Below are 19946 nucleotides of genomic sequence, written 5' to 3'. Positions count from 1 at the left end.
CAGTGACTAGGCTGGGCATGATGCTTTCATCTAAATATATGTGAATTTAAAGAAACTAACTTGCATTTTATTGTAATCTATGCAAAGTGGCACATTTCTTTTTTTTTTTTAATTAAATCTTTTTATCTTTCTAAAAATTTATTTTCCCTTTCTCGCTCCAGCCCACTCGCTCCAGTCCAAAGGTTTATTTATTATATGTAAGTACACTGTAGCTGTGACACACCAGAAGAGGGTATCAGATCTCATTACAGATGTTTGTGAGCCACCATGTGATTGCTGGGATTTGAACTCAGGACCTCCAGAAGAGCAGTCAGTGCTCTTAACCACTGAGCCATCTCTCCAGCCCAAAGTGGCACATTTCAAAGTAAAATAATATAAAAGTAATATAACCCAGGTAACAAAACAAATTTAGAGACCCAGGATCAATGAAAAGGGGGTTGAGGGACACAACTGAATACCTGGTACACTCCCTTTCTGTAGCCTCTGCACATGAAGGCAGGACAATTGCAAGCTGCAGGCCAGCCTAGGCCACATGAACTTTGTCCTCCCCAAAACAGGAACAATGACAACAAAGAGAGAGTAACACGGAGTAACAAAGAACTTGATGGAATTACTACAAGGAAAAGCTAAGAAGTAAATGTAAAGGATTCTGCTTAGTTATAACTAGTTTGAGTTATTTTCTAGCCATACTTTCAAGTTAGATATCATTTAAAATATATACTGCCCCCTCTTTGGATTTATTTATTTATTTTATGGGCATATGTATGCCTGTGCGAGGGTGTTGGATCCCCTGGAACTGAACTTACAGACAGTTGTGAGCTACCACCTGTGTACTGTGGTTAAACCCAGCTCCTGTGAAGAGCAGCTCTTAATCACTGAATCAACCTCCCAGCTCCAACTGGTCTATATTTTTTGAGTGGATTCTTTTTCATGAGTTGTTCTAGACATGATAACATTTTAAAATTACCTTTTTTTGCACTACCTTCCCTAAATTTCTCCAAGAGTGTGCTTTTATTTAGCATTTCTGAATCCCCTTTTTGGTTTTTATATGTGAGATCTGTTTCCATATTACCCCAAACTAGAAAAGTTTAAAACTGAATTATTTGGGTCACCTGTCAATTTTTATTTAAAGCTAGGTTCAATTTTACCAGGGGCAATGGCCTAGAATCTGGCTCTTGTTCTAGCCTCTGACCTATACTTTTGGATTTGCGGCATTAGGATTATTCCCCCTGAGTTAATTAGAAAGCATCTTTTTACAAGGATCTGGTTCAATGTAGCAAAAAGTAGTATAGATTAAATACACTTTGAAGTGCTTGAGGCCAGAGCTGCTTCTGATCACAGGTAATGAGATAGCATAGCAATGGGTCCCAGATCTTGATATAAAATTCATTTATGCTTCAAGTGTACCTTATATCGAAAATCTGAAAGTAATTTTACAATAATATTTTAAATAACTGTGTATGAAACATTTGTGGATTTTAGCATCACATATCTTCAGTTAAAAAGTTTAGATTTTGAGCATTTCAGGTTTTAGACTTTCCTTTAGATTATGGATGGCCATAATATTAACTAGTTTCTTATTGTTTTAGAAAACAAATGAGTCCTATCTATTTTTAAGAAGATGCAGTTACTATTTTTTCAGGCGTAGGTGTGTACTTCCTGAGTTTATATGCACTATGGGTGTCCAGAGGCTTGTGGAAGTTAAGAAAGTCAGACTCTTGAAACTCAAGTTTCTGGCAGGGCTGCTTGATAGGGGATTTGGGAATCAAATGTAGATCCTCTGGAAGACAAACAAAGTGTTCTTCACAGCTGAGCCATCTGTCCAGTCTCTGCAGGACTTTCTATGAAGATACTTAGTGGTCTAAAAAAAGTACTACTAAATATCACATGAAACCTTTTCTTATAAACATGTCATTTTTATAAAATAATTCCACATATATATGTGTGTATATGAATGTTAAAATATATTCTTGATCGAGGCCAGCCTGGTCTACAAAGTGAGTTCCAGGATAGCCAGGGCTATACAGAGAAACTCTGTCTCGAAAAACCAAAAAAAAAAAAAAAAAAAAAAAAATCTTGAATTCGATTGCTTTATTCCTAAAGTCCCTGTGTTTTAATAGCCATAAAAAGATGTGTCCATGATAATTCCCATAATTAAACTCTTTGGAAGGTAAAGCCCTATACTAAAAATAAATATGAATTAAAAAACCACTAAGTGGAAAACTCAAAGAAATGGCTCAGTCATTAAGAGCACTGGATTTTTCCTAAAGGACTCAGGTTCAATTCTTGTTACCCATGGCAGCTCAATTGTCTGTAACTCATGTCCCAAGGGACCCAACACCCTCTACTTAATATGCACTGCTAGCACAGGGGACAGAAAAAAACCACTCAGACACAATGATAATAATAGTAATGATGATGGAATTTAAGCTGGACATTAGGGTGGACTTTTGAATCCAGAACTAGTGTGACAGAGGCAGGTGGATCTCTGTGAGTTCGAGATCAGTCTGGTCTAATACAGTGAGTTCCAGAACAGACTATGTAGAGAGACCCTGACTAGGAAAAAAAAAAAAAAAACCAACAACAACAACAACAAAAAAACAAAAAACAACAGAAAAAGAATGGATTATTGAGAAGAAAAAACACAAAAGAAGGTCTAGCAAGATGGCTCAGCAGGAGAAGGGCCTTGCTGAGAAGAAGACTTGAATCTGATCCTCAGACTCACATGGAGAGACGCTGGTTTTGGTCTCAACATGACTGACATATGCCTCTGCATGTGTGCACATATATACAGTAAATATATTTTTTAAGATTTAATTTAAATTTTTACTTAGTCACTTTACATCCTGCTCACTGGCCCCCTGCTAGTCACCCCCTCCAACAATCCTTTCTCCAATAACTATAATTTTTAACACATAAAGGAAAATTCATAAAGGTATATTTTAAAACACAGACTATATTAGCCATTGAGTTACTTATAGATTATCAGGAAATGACATTTTATTTGCTTCACAGGTGAAAATGTGATTAGTTTTACTAAGTAAATCACAAATCAGTAATAGTTACATTTTAATACTTTATCAACACTGTAACTTATTAAAATTTAACAGAATTATTTTAAACATTTCCCCGTCTTTACTTGGTATCACCAAACCTGGCTTAAGGGAAAGAAGTGACTGAAAAGAAAAACAGCATTTAATTAATGTCTATTTTTGCCATAGAAGATAAATTTAGCATTATCAAATATTTCTAGGAACTCAGATCTATTGCTGTCTACTCTCTTAATCTCTAACCACAAGGAAAAACTTCATTTTAAAAAACTGACCTGTCTACTTCATCTCGTGCCACAATGTCTCCTTTCTTTAAGGCTTTTATTGCAAACATTTCATTTGTGTGTTTATATTCCGCCAACAGCACCTGAAATAGAATAAAATAACTGAGTTCTATTTGAATTTCCAATCCTATATGTTATTTCTAAAGTGCTGACAGATTACCTTTCCAAAGTGTCCTCTCCCCAAGACAGCACAGCACCTGAAGTCTTGTAGACTGAACTGAAACCTCTGCTGAGCTCTGAAACAGTAAAGATTAAAGATGAGGTCATCAACTCCACTCCAGCCACCAGCCGGCTGACAGACTGACGGACGGACAGACGGACGGCAAAGCAGCGTGCCTGCTCATCCCTTACCTTTTGTCATCAAGCTCTCCAACACCCCAGCAACTTCGACCTGAGTCAGGAATGCTCAGCTCATATTCAGATTTGGATTTTGGACGCAGGTTATTTCTGTCATTCTCAATATTGAAAACAGTTTCTGAACCCTGTAAAATATCAAATGCTCATTAAAATAGGATACTTCAGAAAACAAACTGTTAGATAAATGTCAGAGAAATAATTCCAAAAGTATGAGAAAAAGTTTCAGATTGGCTCATTTGTTCTTATTGTTAAACAAACAGCTCTCCTTCCCCCAAGCATATTATCTTCTTCTAATGTCTGCGAAGCATTGCATTCCTTTTGGACTCTGAATACAGAGGCAAATGGTAACAGTGTTCCAACAGGAAGAATGGGCTATCTCCTATCAATTTCATCTACCTGAGAAAATTCACTTATAAAACACAAACATAAAGGAACCAGGAAACCATAAATTCATACTTCATACTGATAATTTTAATTACAATGTACACTTTAGCCACTATAATAGTTTTATTTTAAGAAGAAATTGTACAAGGAATGTTTAGAATGCCTTGCCTGTCCAGGTATATCCAAAACTCTCAATTCAGAAGATTCATCTATCTCTCCAAGGGAAGAAGCACGAGGTGGGGCTGGAGGAGGTTCAGGTTCAAGATCAAAGTCCAATTTGGTTACTGTAGAGTCACTTATAGAAGACAAAGCAATTTACCAAAGCTGCAATCAAAGTCTTTATTTTTATGTAGCTGCAAAATAAAAGCAAACTAACTTCTTTTAAATAAGGAGCAACAGTTCTGCAATTCCACTTGGAAAGACTGAGACTGAACACAACACATTAGACATCCTAGCAATGGCTATGGAAGATACACTCAAGCCTTCTAAGACAAGTACCTGGCTGGAGGTGCTAGATCAGGAATGCGTGCATCAACGACTGGCACTGTCGCAGGCACCGGAGTCTGAGGGCTGAATGTGCCAGAATGATTTACTGTAGGAATAGCTCGTCTCACTAGTCTTCCCCAAGTGGCAATATTAATATTCATCTGAGGAGCTCTGAGAAATGTTTTGCCTGTAGACATAGTGAATGACGAAAGTAGGATAAGTAGTTTCTTTATACATTACTGAAAACCATAATTAGGGAAATTCATAATTCATCAGTTTAAAATTTATGAAGAACAAATTTGTAACTTAAAACCTTGTTTTTAACTATTTTGTTTTCTATTAAAAGCAAGTGTAAATAGCACAAACAGTTTTTAAAAATAGATCGAGAGTTTGATTTCTTTTTTAACTCTAGTATTACATGTGGTTAAAGTTTAAGTCACCTGTTATGATGAACAACAAGTCTTAGTGATATATGAGTATGCTTCAAATAAGCTCAGAAAGCAGAGTGAATGGGAGATGGTAAGAATCGTGAGTTGATTATTACTGAAATTCAGTAAAAAGTCAGGCATAGGGGTATGTGCCCCTAATCCAAGCACTTGGGAGACAGAGGCAGAGGAATCATTTTAAGGATGTCCTTAAAGACAGCACACTTTGAGGTCACATAGGCTACTAGACTGAAAATAAAACAAAAGCATGGAGTTCTGTTATTCCACTTAAGGATGTGTTTCAGTCCTCCTTTAAAAATGGTTAGGAATGAACAACTAAGAAGAAAGAAGCCACAATTACTTTCAAATTATGAGCTGGATTTTTCTATACATAAAGTACTATGCTTAATCCTTAGTAATTACCTTGTTGTTTTGAAAAAATTTTCTTTTGTCTTTGGAGTTTTGGTCGTCTTTCAATAACTGGATTAAAAAAAGTAACCTGCAATAAGGAAAATACAAGTTGATGTCAACACTGTAATGGACTATGATTCACTAAATCTACTAGATTCCTAAGCTGGAGAACTTAAAGGCACCTTAGCTACAGTCAGTCCAACCCCTTCCTTTTCCAGATGAGAACACAGACCTAGAGGAGACATGAGTTTCCTCAAGGTCACACCCTTATGCAGCAGTGCAGCCAAGAGCTCAACATATCTGTCTCTCAGCCTAACACTCTTGCCATTTCTACATCATGCTGACAACACATACAATTTCTACTGTGGTTATGCACATTAATAAAATACATGTATTACCTCTGCAAACAAAGTACCCTGTGGTTCCAAATAGAGACACATGCCATGCCGCTGGTTGTCTAAAAAATCTTCTAACCTCAGAAATTTTACAGCACACAGAGATCGCCAATCACGCCAATAAACTGAAATTTCCAGTTCACGTGACTAAGATAATTAAAAAAAAAAACAAAACAAACAAACAGAAAAGACATCATTGGACACACACTTGAATAAAATATCACAAAATATATGAACTACAAATACAATAAACAAATTACACACCAAAGTCACACTATTTAAAACAACACTTTGTAATGTTTTTAAACTATATATTACTTTTTCCAGTTTTAACTTAAACTTATATTCAGACAATTTCTGCTAATGCATTTCTAAAGTTTCAAGGCCAGAACCCACAGTGAGAACAATCAGTAATTACAGAAACTCCTCTTTCATTTAGAATCTCAATCTTTCAGCTTTTTCCTTTTCACATGCCATTGCCTGGTGGCCTGATGCTAAGATGTCTCACTGGGTGCCTCTGAAAACCCATGTCTTTGACCCACTCTTAGGCCACACAAGAGAATATACTGTGCTCATCAGAAATGAGAAAACATACTTAAAGTTTTAACAACTTACTACTAAATATACCTTAGACAATAGTTTATAAGTTGGAATCAAGTCATGAACTGATTTCTGCAATGTTATAATTTATGTACATTTTAATTAGAAAACACCAGACTCTTCTACTGTTTTGTTTTTAGGAATTATGCAGATTATCCACAATGTGATATAAATGATTTGCCTTTAGGTTCTACAATAAATTATTTCTTTTATATAAAGATTTTCAATTTGTGAAAATAAGCATCTTATTATGTAAGTCCCTAGTATACATAATAGATTTTTACTTTAAATTATAAAACTAGTTGACAAAAATGAAAACATTTATAAAACTGCAACATGAAATAAATATGAGTCAAAACAGAATCTGCAGAAGTCCTATTATGACATGGTCTTGAGTGTCAGTCATCCCCACATCCCTGCTCAGGATGCTGAGGTTTATCCCAGGTGACAGCAGAGCTTCTGGGAAGTGGATGAAACTTGAAGAGGTAGGGCTTTAGTGGGAAGGGAGGCCACTGAGGGTGTACAGCTGAAAGGTATATTAGCATCCCATCCTGTCTTTCTTGGCTTCTGGCCGGCTGTCGAGAGGTGAGCAGCTATCTTCTTTCATGTGCCTCCACTATAATGTGTGTCTCATGCTGAGTCTAAAAACACTGGGACAAATGACTGTGAATTCCAAACTCTGAAACTATAAGTTAAAGTAAAACTTTTCCTCCTTTGAGATGGTTGTTCTCATGTGTTTTTGTCATAGTGACAATGTCTGGCTAATACAGACTCACTGCAAGCAGAGGAAAAAAATCAGAAAATAAAACTTCTGATATGATTTCAGGACTTCGCCTCATTTCTGACTCATAATTAGTATGGCAAAAATACCTTGGAACTAAAACCATGAGAATATAAGTATTTTAAGATTACCAGTGGTATATTCATAATTGATTACTAATACTATTTATATTCTATTCATTAGAACTACAAGTATTTTAGGGGCTGGAGAAATGGCTCAGTGCGTAAGAGCCCATGCCTGGCAGCACAAAGAGCTGAGCTGTCAAGTGTGGCTATGGGAGCCAGTAATTGCAGTGCTAATGTTGGGAAGGGCTAACAGGAAGATTGATGGGCTTCTCTTGCCAGCAAGTCTAGTTAAAATATGATGAGCTCCACGTTTAGTGACAAATCCTGTCTCTAAAGAAGAGGTGGAACGAGACAGAACAGGAGCCCTGACCTTCCCTTCTGGTGCCTGCATGTTATGCATAGGTTCACACACCTGAGAGCACCCGCACCCATGCATGCACATACATACACAAAGTTGAAATATCTTGAAGTACTTTCTAGAAATAAACTGGAAGAACACGCTGAGGATTGGTAGATTTTTTTTTTTTTTCAAAATCAGGGGAATAGAGGTCTACTGCCTGCCTTCTCTCTTCCTCCACTATTTTGAGCATGAAGACTTGTTAAGGATCAAGATGTCTGAGGCAGAGGGTTACAGATGAAGCAGTCTGATGAAGGGGCACAAATGCCAGTGATGGAGCCACTACTGTCTGCTCTTCACATGGATGAAGTGGAAGGCAGACCCAGCCACTTCATTTTCAGTTGTCCATTCTAGCAACTGTATGAAAACTAACGTGTGAACTGATTTCTTTTCCCCTATGTCTAGTCTGTATGTCAAATTGAAAAACAAATTAGAAATCTAAGATCTGGTATGGAATGTGAAATCACAGAGCTAAGATAAGTCTCTTGGAGTTCTACAAGGCTTCAGAGACAAGAACCTTTACTTTTTGTTACTTTGTACTGTTCCCTGTCCCTGTGGACACTCTTCCCAAAACTGAGAGGTTATCTATGACCCAGATACACTATCAGTATAACTTATGTCATGAACTTTCAGGTTTCTGTCACCCCTAACATCCAGTGTCATTTAGGAAAGTTGGCTAGAGATAGAATGGTAGTTGCAAAGCACCATCGAGAACGACGGCTTCTAGACAGAGATGCCACCACTGTCTAGAATGTAACCCACAGGTGAGTGTTGTAGAGCAAAGAGTTACAGGAAACTTTAAATGACAGGAAGAATGTCATCTGGATAGAGTAAAAGTACAATTCAAAAGGTCTGGGAAATAGGATCTGAGTTACATACGAACTGGCAATATGGGCTAACTATAGCAGCTCCTGCTTCACTTTGCTTTATTGTGAATTTGAATTTAGAATCAAAGAAAACTGCAGAGTATGAGTAAGGAATCTGTGTGGCTAGAACATAATTAGAAAAAGACAAGAGGCACTGAGTCAGCTGTCTGTGTAGCTGAGGTAGGAAGTGTAATGGCTTGAGGAATGACTTGCTGAGAAGACTAGTGTGCATGGGAACTCATGAGAGCCTTCCAGACCCACTTTATGCAGTTTTACTACTAGTACCGCATCTCCATTGTGCTGCAATGAAATCTTTACCAAACTTCCTTTTCAACAATAACAAAAAACACAAAAATTTATGTGGAAGAAATGAGGGTTCATTTGATTCCAAACTTTGGAAAACTATATTTTGAACAATATACAGACATACCATTTCTTACTTGTAAATAAATAAAAGTTAAATACAAGCATTTAACACTTGTGCTCCCAATACTGACATTCTAGGACATAAATATAAATACTAATTAATAACTACTTTATTGTTTTGTATCTGAGACCGGTCTTACTGTACATATCCTAGACTGTCCTTGAACTCTCCTACCTCAGCCTCCTGAGTGTTGGTATTACACGGATGCCCCAGGCAGCACATTCTAATGAAGACAACTGTGGGAGAGTTGTTGATTTTTGATGTTTTTACCTCTAACAACACCATGAAAAAAGTACTGGAACACAAAACTGGTAAAATTTGAGAGCTACAAGTTAAGAAGAATGAATTTCCCCCGCTAAAAAGAAAAAGGGCAAAAAGAAGAATGTTTAATTCATGCTAAAGTTAAAAATATTTAGTTTTGGAAATCCATGAAATAAGAAATAGTGAAATTTCTACAGGAATGCATGTAACAATTATCTGTTTATTGTTCTTTAGTGATTTTCTGAGGAAAAAGTGGGGTTTTTATATCAAGCAAACAATCTGACAGGATTTAGGCTTGAAAAGTCAGCGAGCTACAGAAGGGTAGGATAGCAGGTAAACAAAGGAAGGGAACTCCTAAGCCTTGTAGGACTGCAAGTCATGGGTAACTCCCTATGGTACTTCACACACCTCCCACAGTCTCCCTTTTATTCCAAATTCATTCTTCTGTTGTCTGACTGGACACTTTTTGCTCCCACGTCTAAATCTGAATCTATTTCCCAAACAGAACCAGTGGGCAGACTTTCCTCCTGGTTCTTCCCTCATGGTTGTCCAACTCCCTCCATCAAAGCCAGACTTAACATTCATTTGTCATAACCCTGCTGCAACCGGCTCCAGCCTTCTCTCTGCATTTTAGAGGTAATTGTCTTACTCATTCTGCTAGAAACTTGAATTCTATAATCTGAAGTTCATAGTTACTGACTCTGGAAAATTCAAACAATGGCTTCCCTACATTCCTTCATTCTAAACTTAGTGTGCTGCCCTTCTTGTTCTGTCCATGTGTCTTGACTGCCATAATTCTTTAAAAACTCTTTTTGTGTTATACCCCATATAATTTCTTTAACTCATCTTCAATTTTAAACATTACATTCTCCACTCTTAGGAAGTTCTATTAGTTCTCTTCCCCAAGTGCCTGAGCATCAACTACTGACCAATCACTTTATTCTCTGCCTCTGCTGGTTAGCCATGCTTTCACTCATTTAAAAGTCCACCTATCTGGTTTATCATCCAGTATCACTCAAGCTTTCAAACACTTTTATTATTATTTCTTTAAGCGTTTAACATCAACTGTATTCTCTAGCTCAGAATCCCATATCTATTCTGCTCATCCAGCATGATTATATCCTCTCCTATTTTCAGATTTTGGATTCAAGCTCATGTTGAGTAGAATTCAGCTTTATGATTCCACAAAACAATTTGAAGCTTTTTATTTTGCTGAAAATGATTTATTTTTCAACCTATCAATCTTAGGACCTTTAATGCAAGAAACACTTCTAATTTTTTTCTCTTATAGAAATGAAGAGCAGTGCTAAGTATAAATTTAAAGACCAGAGAGATAGAAAAGACATTTCAAAATGCCTTAACAATGATTTAGAGCAATGATTTTCTAATAACATATGTGACATGGAGAATTAGAGTTAGCTGTATGAGCTGTGATGAAATATGTAACAATACATTTCAAGTTTGCCCCTCCTTCCCAGAGTTGCTGCGTGCTTATCAGGAATCTATTTATGATGTCAATAATGTCGTATCCTCAAGCTATGATGAGTTGAAATAAAAATCATAAAGGCTGAGAGAAACTGCTTTTAGGTGTTTAAATAAAAAATCTTAACTTTTATTTTTATTCATGAGTGTGTGTGTTTATGTAAACATATGTATATAGGTGCCCTCAGAGACAAATGTTGTAGGATCCCCTGGACCTGAAGTGGTGGGTGGTTGTGAGCAGCCAAATGTGGTACTGGGAACCAAACTCATATGCCTTAGAGAGTAGGAAGCATTCTTAGCCACTAAGCCAGCTTTCCTTTCCAGTAACTATTTAATTTCAGTTTAAATTATTGCTTTTGCATAAATTATTCATATTTACCATATTAATACTTGTGAATACCAACATAAAATAACTTATGCGATGGAGAAAAAGATGAGAAATTTAATTAATTGTCTTGTTTTCAAATAGTTTATACTGTTATAGGGAAAATAAGGATAAAAGGGCAGACACAGGCCATGAGGGCTTTGCTTGATCCGAAAAGAAATTACATCTTCATTCTGAAAGCTATAAGCTAGCACTAAAAGTCCGATATATAGGAGGAGAGTACATGAGCTAAATTATATCAGGCAAGTACAGTCAGTTAAAAACAAGGACACCAGAACTAATTATCCTGTGGATGCAAACCCAGTAGGTGTTTGGATAGTAAGTAGGCTTCATCTTAGCTCTACACTATACATTTTTGGAAACTTGGACAGGTCACTGTAGCTACTCTCAGATTTGGTTTGCTCATTTATAAAACATACCCAATAGTATTAACCATTTGGGGAAAACTATAGAAATGCAGGCATAGCACCCAACTTAACCTCAGAACACATTAATTTTTATTATTATTACTATAATCTGCAATTAAATAAATCTACTCTAGCAAAATGATGGGCAGATGTAGAACAAGACAGCTAATTATGTGAAAAAGAACAAAGGCCTTCCCCTCAGAAAGACTTGCCTCTGTGCAAAAGTTTGTATAAATTCTGACACTCTTTTGCTGTGGGGTCTTTGAAAAGTTACTTCAAGTCTCAAAAATCACACTCACCTCTAAAACAATTAGAATAACTGTACAGATCTTATAAGATTACTGAGGATTATATGGGACACTACACATGTCTTTTATGAACTTAGAGGAGTAAAAGACACTTCAGTTTAGTGCGTGGGCATAAATATCTTTTTCAAATCTTTGTCTGTGAAAGAAACCAAAGAACTAGGAAGAGGCCAAAAAAAAAAAAAAAACCCAAAAAAACCAAAAAACAAACCAACCAACTTTTGTTCTTTAAACAATGGGAAGAATGTGAACACATGCAATAAAAATCAGAGGTGACAATAAATGAGGTTAATATAGGTGACAGGAAGGATAAGAAATGGAATAAGATTTCAAGACAATAAGGAATAGAACTGAGGGTAGCTTCATTATAGACACTATCAGGAAAAAGAGAGACTTCTTTACCTAAAACCAAGATATAGAAAATTTAGTAGATGGTAAGAGGAATGAGAAATCTGGGATCTGAAGTTGGAGACCACAAACATTTGTGTGCTGCCTCACTTGGGTGCTGGAAACCAAACTTGTGTGGTCTCGAAGAGTAGGATGCACTCTTAACAGCTGAGTCATCTCTCCAGCCTTTAATGTTCTTAAAGGCTTGTGCTAGACAAATGTTTGGCAACTTACCCATACCCCTAGCCTCTCTCTTATGATCATTCCACAAAGCATGAAATTTCTACAATAGAATTTTGTTTATGTTAAGTAGACTTTGAAATAAAAGATGAGATTTGGCTGGACGTGGTGGTAGGCAGAAGCAGTACAGCCAAGACTACAAGAGAAACTTGTCTGAGAGAGGGAGAGGAACATTCAACTATTTAGTTTCCCATCACTCAAATAATATTTTCCATTAGATTCAAATCAACAGCCTTATCTCAAAGCCTTGCTAAGGCTAAAGAAACATTATTCTGGTTGGGAGAAATTACACTGCTTGAAAACCTGAGGCAGGAAGACTACATGTTTAAGATCAAATTGAGCTAAAAGTGAGACCCTGTCCAAACAAAGCAAAACAAAACAAAACACCCAACAAGACAAAACAAAGAAACAGCCATAACAAAATGATCTCTTACTTTCCTTGACCTCATAGCCCGTAACTAACTGGTAATGTGGTACCTCTCTGCCTCTGCTGTTTTACTTCACATCATACCGCTAGCTCACAGGGGTTTGTTTTGCTGGCAATACATCAAGCTCCCATATGTGTTAGGGAGTTATTTGTTTCCTTTTTTTAGCATACTCTTTGGATCTTAGCAATATGTTTACTTTTCCCCACACCAGGTTTCAGGTTAAGTGTGATTTCCTCTGTGTAAAATAGTCTCTCACTTCTGATCCTGTAATACAGATGATCCTGTTATACAGCTGATTCCTTGTTATAGCTCTTATTAGTCACTTCTGATCCCCTATAATATAGTTCTATTCCTTCACTTCTGTGCAGATTTTAAACTCTATTTACTATTTATCTTCTTTCTCTATAGGACTCTGACTGTTTTGACCAATTACTTCCAGCATCAAGGATGATGTTTAGCATAGATTATAAAATCAGTGAATATTAAGCCTGTGAGTTATACTGCAGCTATGTATCTCCGTAAACTGTATTTCTATAAAATGCCTGGCATATATAAGCTGATCAGTATAAACACAAAGAATGGTCTTACAGATGGATGGGACTGACTTCTGATCTCTAACCAGAGGAACTCTAGAATTTATCCTTCTCCAAAATAATTATTTTCAAGCTCTTGTGATAATATTTTCTTTTCTATTTCCTTGCTGTGGATTCACATCCACTTTGCCTTTCATTTTCCACATACATTTTCTTCTATTCCTACTCCCATAATTTGCTTCACCTCTCTCCCCACCTTACGGTTCTATCTCTTGAATAGATACCTAACAATGTACATGCCCTTCATCTCTTCTCCATCACATTTATTGTTCACATAAATCACGTCAGGTTTCTTTATATGAATTTTCCATGCATGCTACCATGAAACACAAATACCTTAGTCTAGCAAAGTTATCTTTTAAAAGATGGAATCACTGGGCTAAAAATATGTTTTAGAAATGAGATAGTAGACTATTATAGATAGCTCTGTTGTAATAGTAAAGCCTGAAATTAATGAGATAGATACTGAAAAGCCAATGAAGTATAAATTTCTTAAGAGAACTTGAGAGACCAGTTTATGTTGTTCTTTGTCAATCTGTACCTGGAAGTCCCGGGATGCAACAGTAATCAATAAATATTTGATTAAATAGGAGATTATAATGACTGAATGATTCTGAACTGAGAATAAATTCTAGGATGAAAGCATTTGCTGAAAATCAGACTGGTGCTCAGGTACAGAGATTAGTTAGATTAGTAAAATAGTGAAAATGTGTATCTGTAAAAGTTAACTGGCAGACGTAATTTTGAGACAATAAAAGCCCAAACCAGGATGTTTACTTTGAAGATAATCAGATAAATTAGAAGCACCTTACAGATAGAAGCTAGAGGTAACTGGCAGCACTTCCACAGCTACCATAAACGTTTTCACTGCTATCTATAACTTTAAAATATGATAGATAACATTGATCTCCATGTTAAATAGTAAAATCTATTACTTTATTTTAGCTCACAATACAATAAAGGCTGAGTATTTTTCTCCTAGATCAATGGATAGATTTAAATCTAAAATAAAGTTCTTTGCAGATTTGAAGTTATTTACATCATTCATGAGAGACATTTTGACAGATTGGCAGCTAGGAAAATGAATTGTAAGAGCTCCGTTCAAAATCAAGTATACAAATCTTGGGACAGAAGAATCACTGCAGTAAATAGATTGAATATTACTCAACATACAATTCACTACACAATATACAAATAGACTGTATATTACTCAATAGCTGAACACAGCAGTGATTAGGCGCTGAAGTCCAAGTACAGGATGAGGAAAGAACACTGGAGATTGAGTCAACTGAGGTGACACAGAAAAAGGAATACAGAACAAGGCCAAAGCATACACATATATTGTAATATGTGATTTCACCACTGCAACATTTCTAGTTGTATAAACTACACATTTTCAAATTATTGTACACTACAGCTATTTGCTAAACAATCAGATATATACCTATGTATTAAAGACAAATTTATGTACAATCCTTCAGATGAGAAACATAAAAATATGTACACACTTCTAACTTTATAAACTTCTGGCATATGAATATAATACTGCAGGATCTCTGACGTAGAGGCCAGCCTGGCCTACACAGTGAAGTCCATGCTTATCTGGGCATTTAGTGATACCCTGTCTCATCACAAAATAACAACAAAACACAACTTCTAAAAGACTTAAATAAAAAGAACACTATTTTCAAGTAAAGAGTCCTGATCTTACCCTGTCTAGTTCCAGTGTAAACTTCTGGTCCCACGACTGATTTGAAATGGGTTTCCAGCTAGTTTGACCAACCACAGTATTATCTAGCTTCAAAACAGCACAAACATCATCTGTAATTACAATTGTAAGTTGGGTTAAAAACTTTAAACTGTTAAAAGACAATTATCACTAATTTATAGCATGAAGAAACTGAAGACTCTTTGAAAAGGATGTTTTTATAATCAATATTGAACTGTTTGTATTTTAATTGGCTTTCTTTAGTATTAATGAAATTATCTATTGGTTTTGATAAAAACAAACACTAAGTGCTATTTTGCATATTTAAGAATATATCACCCACCCTGCTTATTCCTGTATCTACATTAGTCATCTATTGTCTTCTACTGTGTTTGTTAGATAGAGAACTTACTGACTCAAATGATTCTTCACCTTTATTCCTCTCCCATTTTCCCTCTAAACACAAGAGAGCTCCTCTAGAATGCTGCCCTGCCACCTGCCTTCCCTCCTAGTTGTATGTTTAGGTGTGCTTTATTTATCAATATATACGGTGACATCCTCAGCATGCTCCTAAGCCTTACTCTTGCTTTTCCCAACACCGAATGCAGCCCATCTCAAACGCTGTCTATCCCAGCACATAATCTCATTCACTAACAAGTTCAGTTTTTTTTTTATTACGTATTTTCCTCAATTACATTTCCAATGCTATCCCAAAAGTCCCCCATACCCTCCCCCCAACTTCCCTACCCACCCATTCCCATTTTTTTGGCCCTGGTGTTCCCCTGTACTGGGGCATATAAAGTTTGTGTGTCCAATGGGCCTGTCTTTCCAGTGATGGCCAACTAGGCCATCTTTTGATACATATGCAGCTAGAGTCAAGAGCTCCAGGGTACTGGTTAGTTCATAATGTTGTTCCACCTATAGGGTTGCAGATCCCTTTAGCTCCTTGGGTACTTTCTCTAGCTCCTCCGGTCACCAAACCATTAAAACAACCAAGATGGAATGTACCAGGAGGAAAAATCTCAGTGTCTACGGTTTTCATTTTGGTAAAAAGAGTGATATTCAGGGTTTCATTCTTTCAAATGTTTTTATTTATCATGTAGTTTCATTTATTTTCAATAGAGTAAAATGTGTTTTGTTTGTTTGTTTCCTACTATAAATTTTAAAAATGTAAAATAATGGCAATTGAGCTCTTTGGTCCTGTGTGAACACTTCCCATTTTGCCTGTCCCCATGAGAAGGCCCTTCGAGTGTGTGGCAAGACTTTAAAAGTACGGTTACTGAACTGGACAAGTCATCCGTTTTCAGGAGGTTTCGACTACTCCCACTTTTACTCTTGCTGGTTCTGCTCATAAAAGACGATCTGTTGTCACTTGGACTCCACCCAGGTAGTGCTACCGACGTTGCTTTGGACCGTCCAGGTACATTCTCTAGGATATCTTGGCACCCCATAAGACGAACTTCCAAAGTACCTGTTAATAAACAAATATACAATAAGAACAACAATCGTGATATACAAAGTCATGTCTGTTATCTGTTCAGAAAAGGAAAAAGAGGATGATTTGCTAAAATGACAAAACTCTTTGTACAGAGAATCTGTGAGGAAAGTACCACCCTTCTTAAGCTAAACAACTGAAAACTCTTAATTATGTCAACAGCAACAATTTCTATACAAGAAAAACCAGCACCAGTCTGATTGGTAGGATATACCTGCTACTCTACAACTTGAGAGGACTTTGGGGATAGCCTATGATTCACAGAGCCTTCTAGTCCAGCCTGGGTATCACAGGAGATTAAAACAACAACAGAAGAACAGTTCTTACCAAAGCTAACTCTAGGGCACAAATTAAGTTACATAAAAACACATATAAGAATATTCCTTTTAGGGGCTGCAGAGATGGCTTAGGGGTTAAGAGAACTGACTGCTTTTCCAGAGGTCCTGGGTTCAACTCCCAGCAACCACATGGTGGCTCACAGCCATCTGTAATGAGATCTGATGCCCTCCTTCTGGTGTGTCTAAAGTCAGCTTCAGTGTACTTACATATAATAGTAAGTAAATCTTTTAGAAAAAAGAATATTCCTTTTATAATCAAAGATTATGCAATTACATGGCATCAGCATTCCAATTAGATACAAAGAATTCTGAGTGGCCCCATGAGAAGACCAGCAGTCTTAACTGACCTGGACCCCAAAGATCTCTCAGATACTGAGCCACCAATCAGGCAGCACACAGCAGCTGATGTGAAGCCAATGACACACATACAGCAGAGGACTGCCGGGTCTGGCCTCAGTGAGAGAAGATGCACCTAACCCTTGAGAGACTTGAGGCCCCAGGGAGTGGGGAAGCCTGGCAAGGTGGTGTGGGGTGGGGTAAGGGGAGGGATAGGGACATCTTCTTGGGGGAGGGGAGAGGAACGGGATGAGGAACTGTTGGAGGGCAGACCTGGAGGGGGATAACGACTGAACTGTAAAAAGATTTTAAAAGCATTTAATATCTTTGAAAAAAGAGATGAGGAAAATGTCTATTTTTTAATAAATGCTTAATAAACTACACTTAGTGTGATGCATCTAGTAAAGCGCAGAATAAATCTGGGCTGTGCTATAATTTGTGAATATATATCGTAATTATTAATTTTATATTTTTTTACAACTTGAATCGAAGCTAACAACTCCCTTAGATAAACATAATCATAGTAGAATAAAAAAAGACAATACTTTTATTTTATAAATAAAATTTGAAATAATACTTAAAAAATGTTGCCTTGATGTTCACATTTTAAACAGTACAAACACTTGAAGAAGACTATTTAGTAAAACTGTCCAGTTATACTTTTAAATGATTAAAATTTAATATTTACAGTTTTTAGTTACTAAAAAGAAACTGTAAAACTTGCATTTCTAAATAAGAAGTAGGAGCAAAGTTCCCCAATTCAAACAATTAGCAAAAACAAAAACAAAAACAAAAACAAAACAAACAAGCCCACACCAAGCAATCAAAGCAAGGCATGGAACTGTTGAAAGACACCAGGTCACAGGCAGTGAGGGTCAGTGGTCCCTGAAGGATGAGAAAGTCCTAACTAAGGCTAATCCTATGATGGTCCCAAGACTTTCTAGAACATGCTGCCTTCGGCAGAATCTAAATCATAAGGAGGCCAAGACAACTAGAGAGGTCCTTAGATCTCCATGTTCCTTTCTGTCACATTCACTCAGGTACTAGCCAGCCCCTGTCTGAGAATGAAATACTAGAGGCAGGGAAGGAGATCCTAAGAAAAGACTAGAAAGAACAATATTCTCTATCTACAGGTAGGAACAGTGACCCCACCAACCACAACTGAAAAAAACACCTCTAATTCACAGCACACTACAGGGAGTATTCACAAAGATTTGTGTTGCAATAGTAAAAGTTAATTACTCCCAAATGATATTCTTGTACACAGCAGACCCTAAAAATTATCCACACAAGATCAAACACTTCCGACGTAGCTGCGCCCTAGAACAGAGCTAAGAACGCTTACTTGGCAAGGCAAACTCTGCAGTGCCTGCCTGCCAATCAAAGGTTATTAGGTGAGTTTGTTTTGTATCACTACATTAAACATTAACACATAATGACTTAAGAGACTTGAAGTAGATGTCAGTTAGCAGACAAGGACATCAAAATAATTACATCTATATTCCATCTGTTCAAAGGTTGAAAAGAGACATCGAAGAAATGAAAAAGTTCCAAAGTACAAAATTTCTAGAGACAGAAAGGACATTTGTCTAAAATTTAACAATTATGCACTTGTTGGACTTGGTGGCTGTTTGAGCACTGCAAAAGAAAAGGTTGCCTGACTTAAAGAAAACAGCATCAGAAAGGATTAAGTTACCAGGGAAAAGCACTACCCATATGTGAATTATGATTTGACTTAGAACCATGTAAGTTTAACTGACACTTTTGATAAAAAGCAAACAAAAAGGGAAACAAATAGGTATTTTTAAAAGTTGGCTTAAAGCTCTCAAAATTTTATGAAGCTCATGAATACCAAGTCAAAGAATTGTAAAGTTTATGTTTTAATTTTTCAAAATGTGATAAACAGAAAACACTACAGGCAGCAAGAAAATAACACCACATACAGAAGAACAGTGATTAGGATAACAGGAGCTTTCTCATCAGAAACAAGAGCAAAACTACATTCAATATTTATATCTGATGCCTAAAACCCTCCTGTAATACTGTCCTAAAAAGTGAGTACAGGTCACAATGGTACAAAGATATGTATTTATTAAGAAAGCCATTAACCTGTATACTTAAGATGGGTGAGTCCCACAGACTAACTAGGCAGTAACAAACTTGTTAAGATGGGAAGGAGACCAGTTTCCATCTTTGTTCCCAGTTTGTTAGGTTGTGGAGCAACAAGAGAAGCTTAAGCAGTGGCTATGCTTTCTCTGTTAGTTTTAAAGAAACAACTTGTTGTGCTTGTGTTTTATTTGTACTGTTGTTGTAATAGCAAACTCTCCTCATTTCCAGTAAATACTCAGCTGTAAAAGTTTCCTGGGCAAACTGAAAACATCTGGTTACTCCTTCAAATCCTGGTGGCTTATTAAATATTTCATTAATTTCCATGTATCAGGACATGACAATGCTTACCACCTGCTTTCATTTAGGGCAAAAAAAATTCCAGAGGGAGTTAAGATCTTTATTAAAATATCTAGAGGTTTTATTCTTTTATGAGATGGCATAATTACAATTGCTTATAACCACATTAGAAATAGGGTAAAACTGCATAAACTTCACCTTCATAAACCATAATACAAAAATGTAACACAAGTGAATCTAAGAACTA

The 19946-nt window shown here is 36.5% G+C and overlaps 1 protein-coding gene across 2 annotated transcripts in view; it reads right to left on the bottom strand.

Moving 5' to 3' along the window:
• The window catches only part of Pkn2 (protein kinase N2), a 96743-nt gene that overhangs the window by 14484 nt on the left and 62313 nt on the right, over nt 1-19946 (bottom strand). The window contains exons 7-15 of one of the 2 annotated variants that reach the window (XM_021157819.3): nt 16410-16595; nt 15128-15237; nt 5796-5939; nt 5410-5485; nt 4574-4748; nt 4244-4370; nt 3686-3816; nt 3495-3570; nt 3326-3417 (exon numbers count right to left, since the gene is read on the bottom strand). In XM_021157819.3, the coding sequence (XP_021013478.1) occupies nt 3326-3417; nt 3495-3570; nt 3686-3816; nt 4244-4370; nt 4574-4748; nt 5410-5485; nt 5796-5939; nt 15128-15237; nt 16410-16595 (1117 nt within the window). The remainder of the gene's footprint in view (nt 1-3325; nt 3418-3494; nt 3571-3685; nt 3817-4243; nt 4371-4573; nt 4749-5409; nt 5486-5795; nt 5940-15127; nt 15238-16409; nt 16596-19946) is intronic. The other variant, XM_029474931.2, reaches the window with a different exon arrangement.

This window comes from Mus caroli, unplaced genomic scaffold (assembly GCF_978045245.1).
Source record: "Mus caroli unplaced genomic scaffold, Mus_caroli_1 scaffold_3, whole genome shotgun sequence".
In the NCBI taxonomy this organism is placed as follows: Eukaryota; Metazoa; Chordata; class Mammalia; order Rodentia; family Muridae; genus Mus; species Mus caroli.
This window is presented reverse-complemented; position numbering and strand designations above follow the sequence as displayed.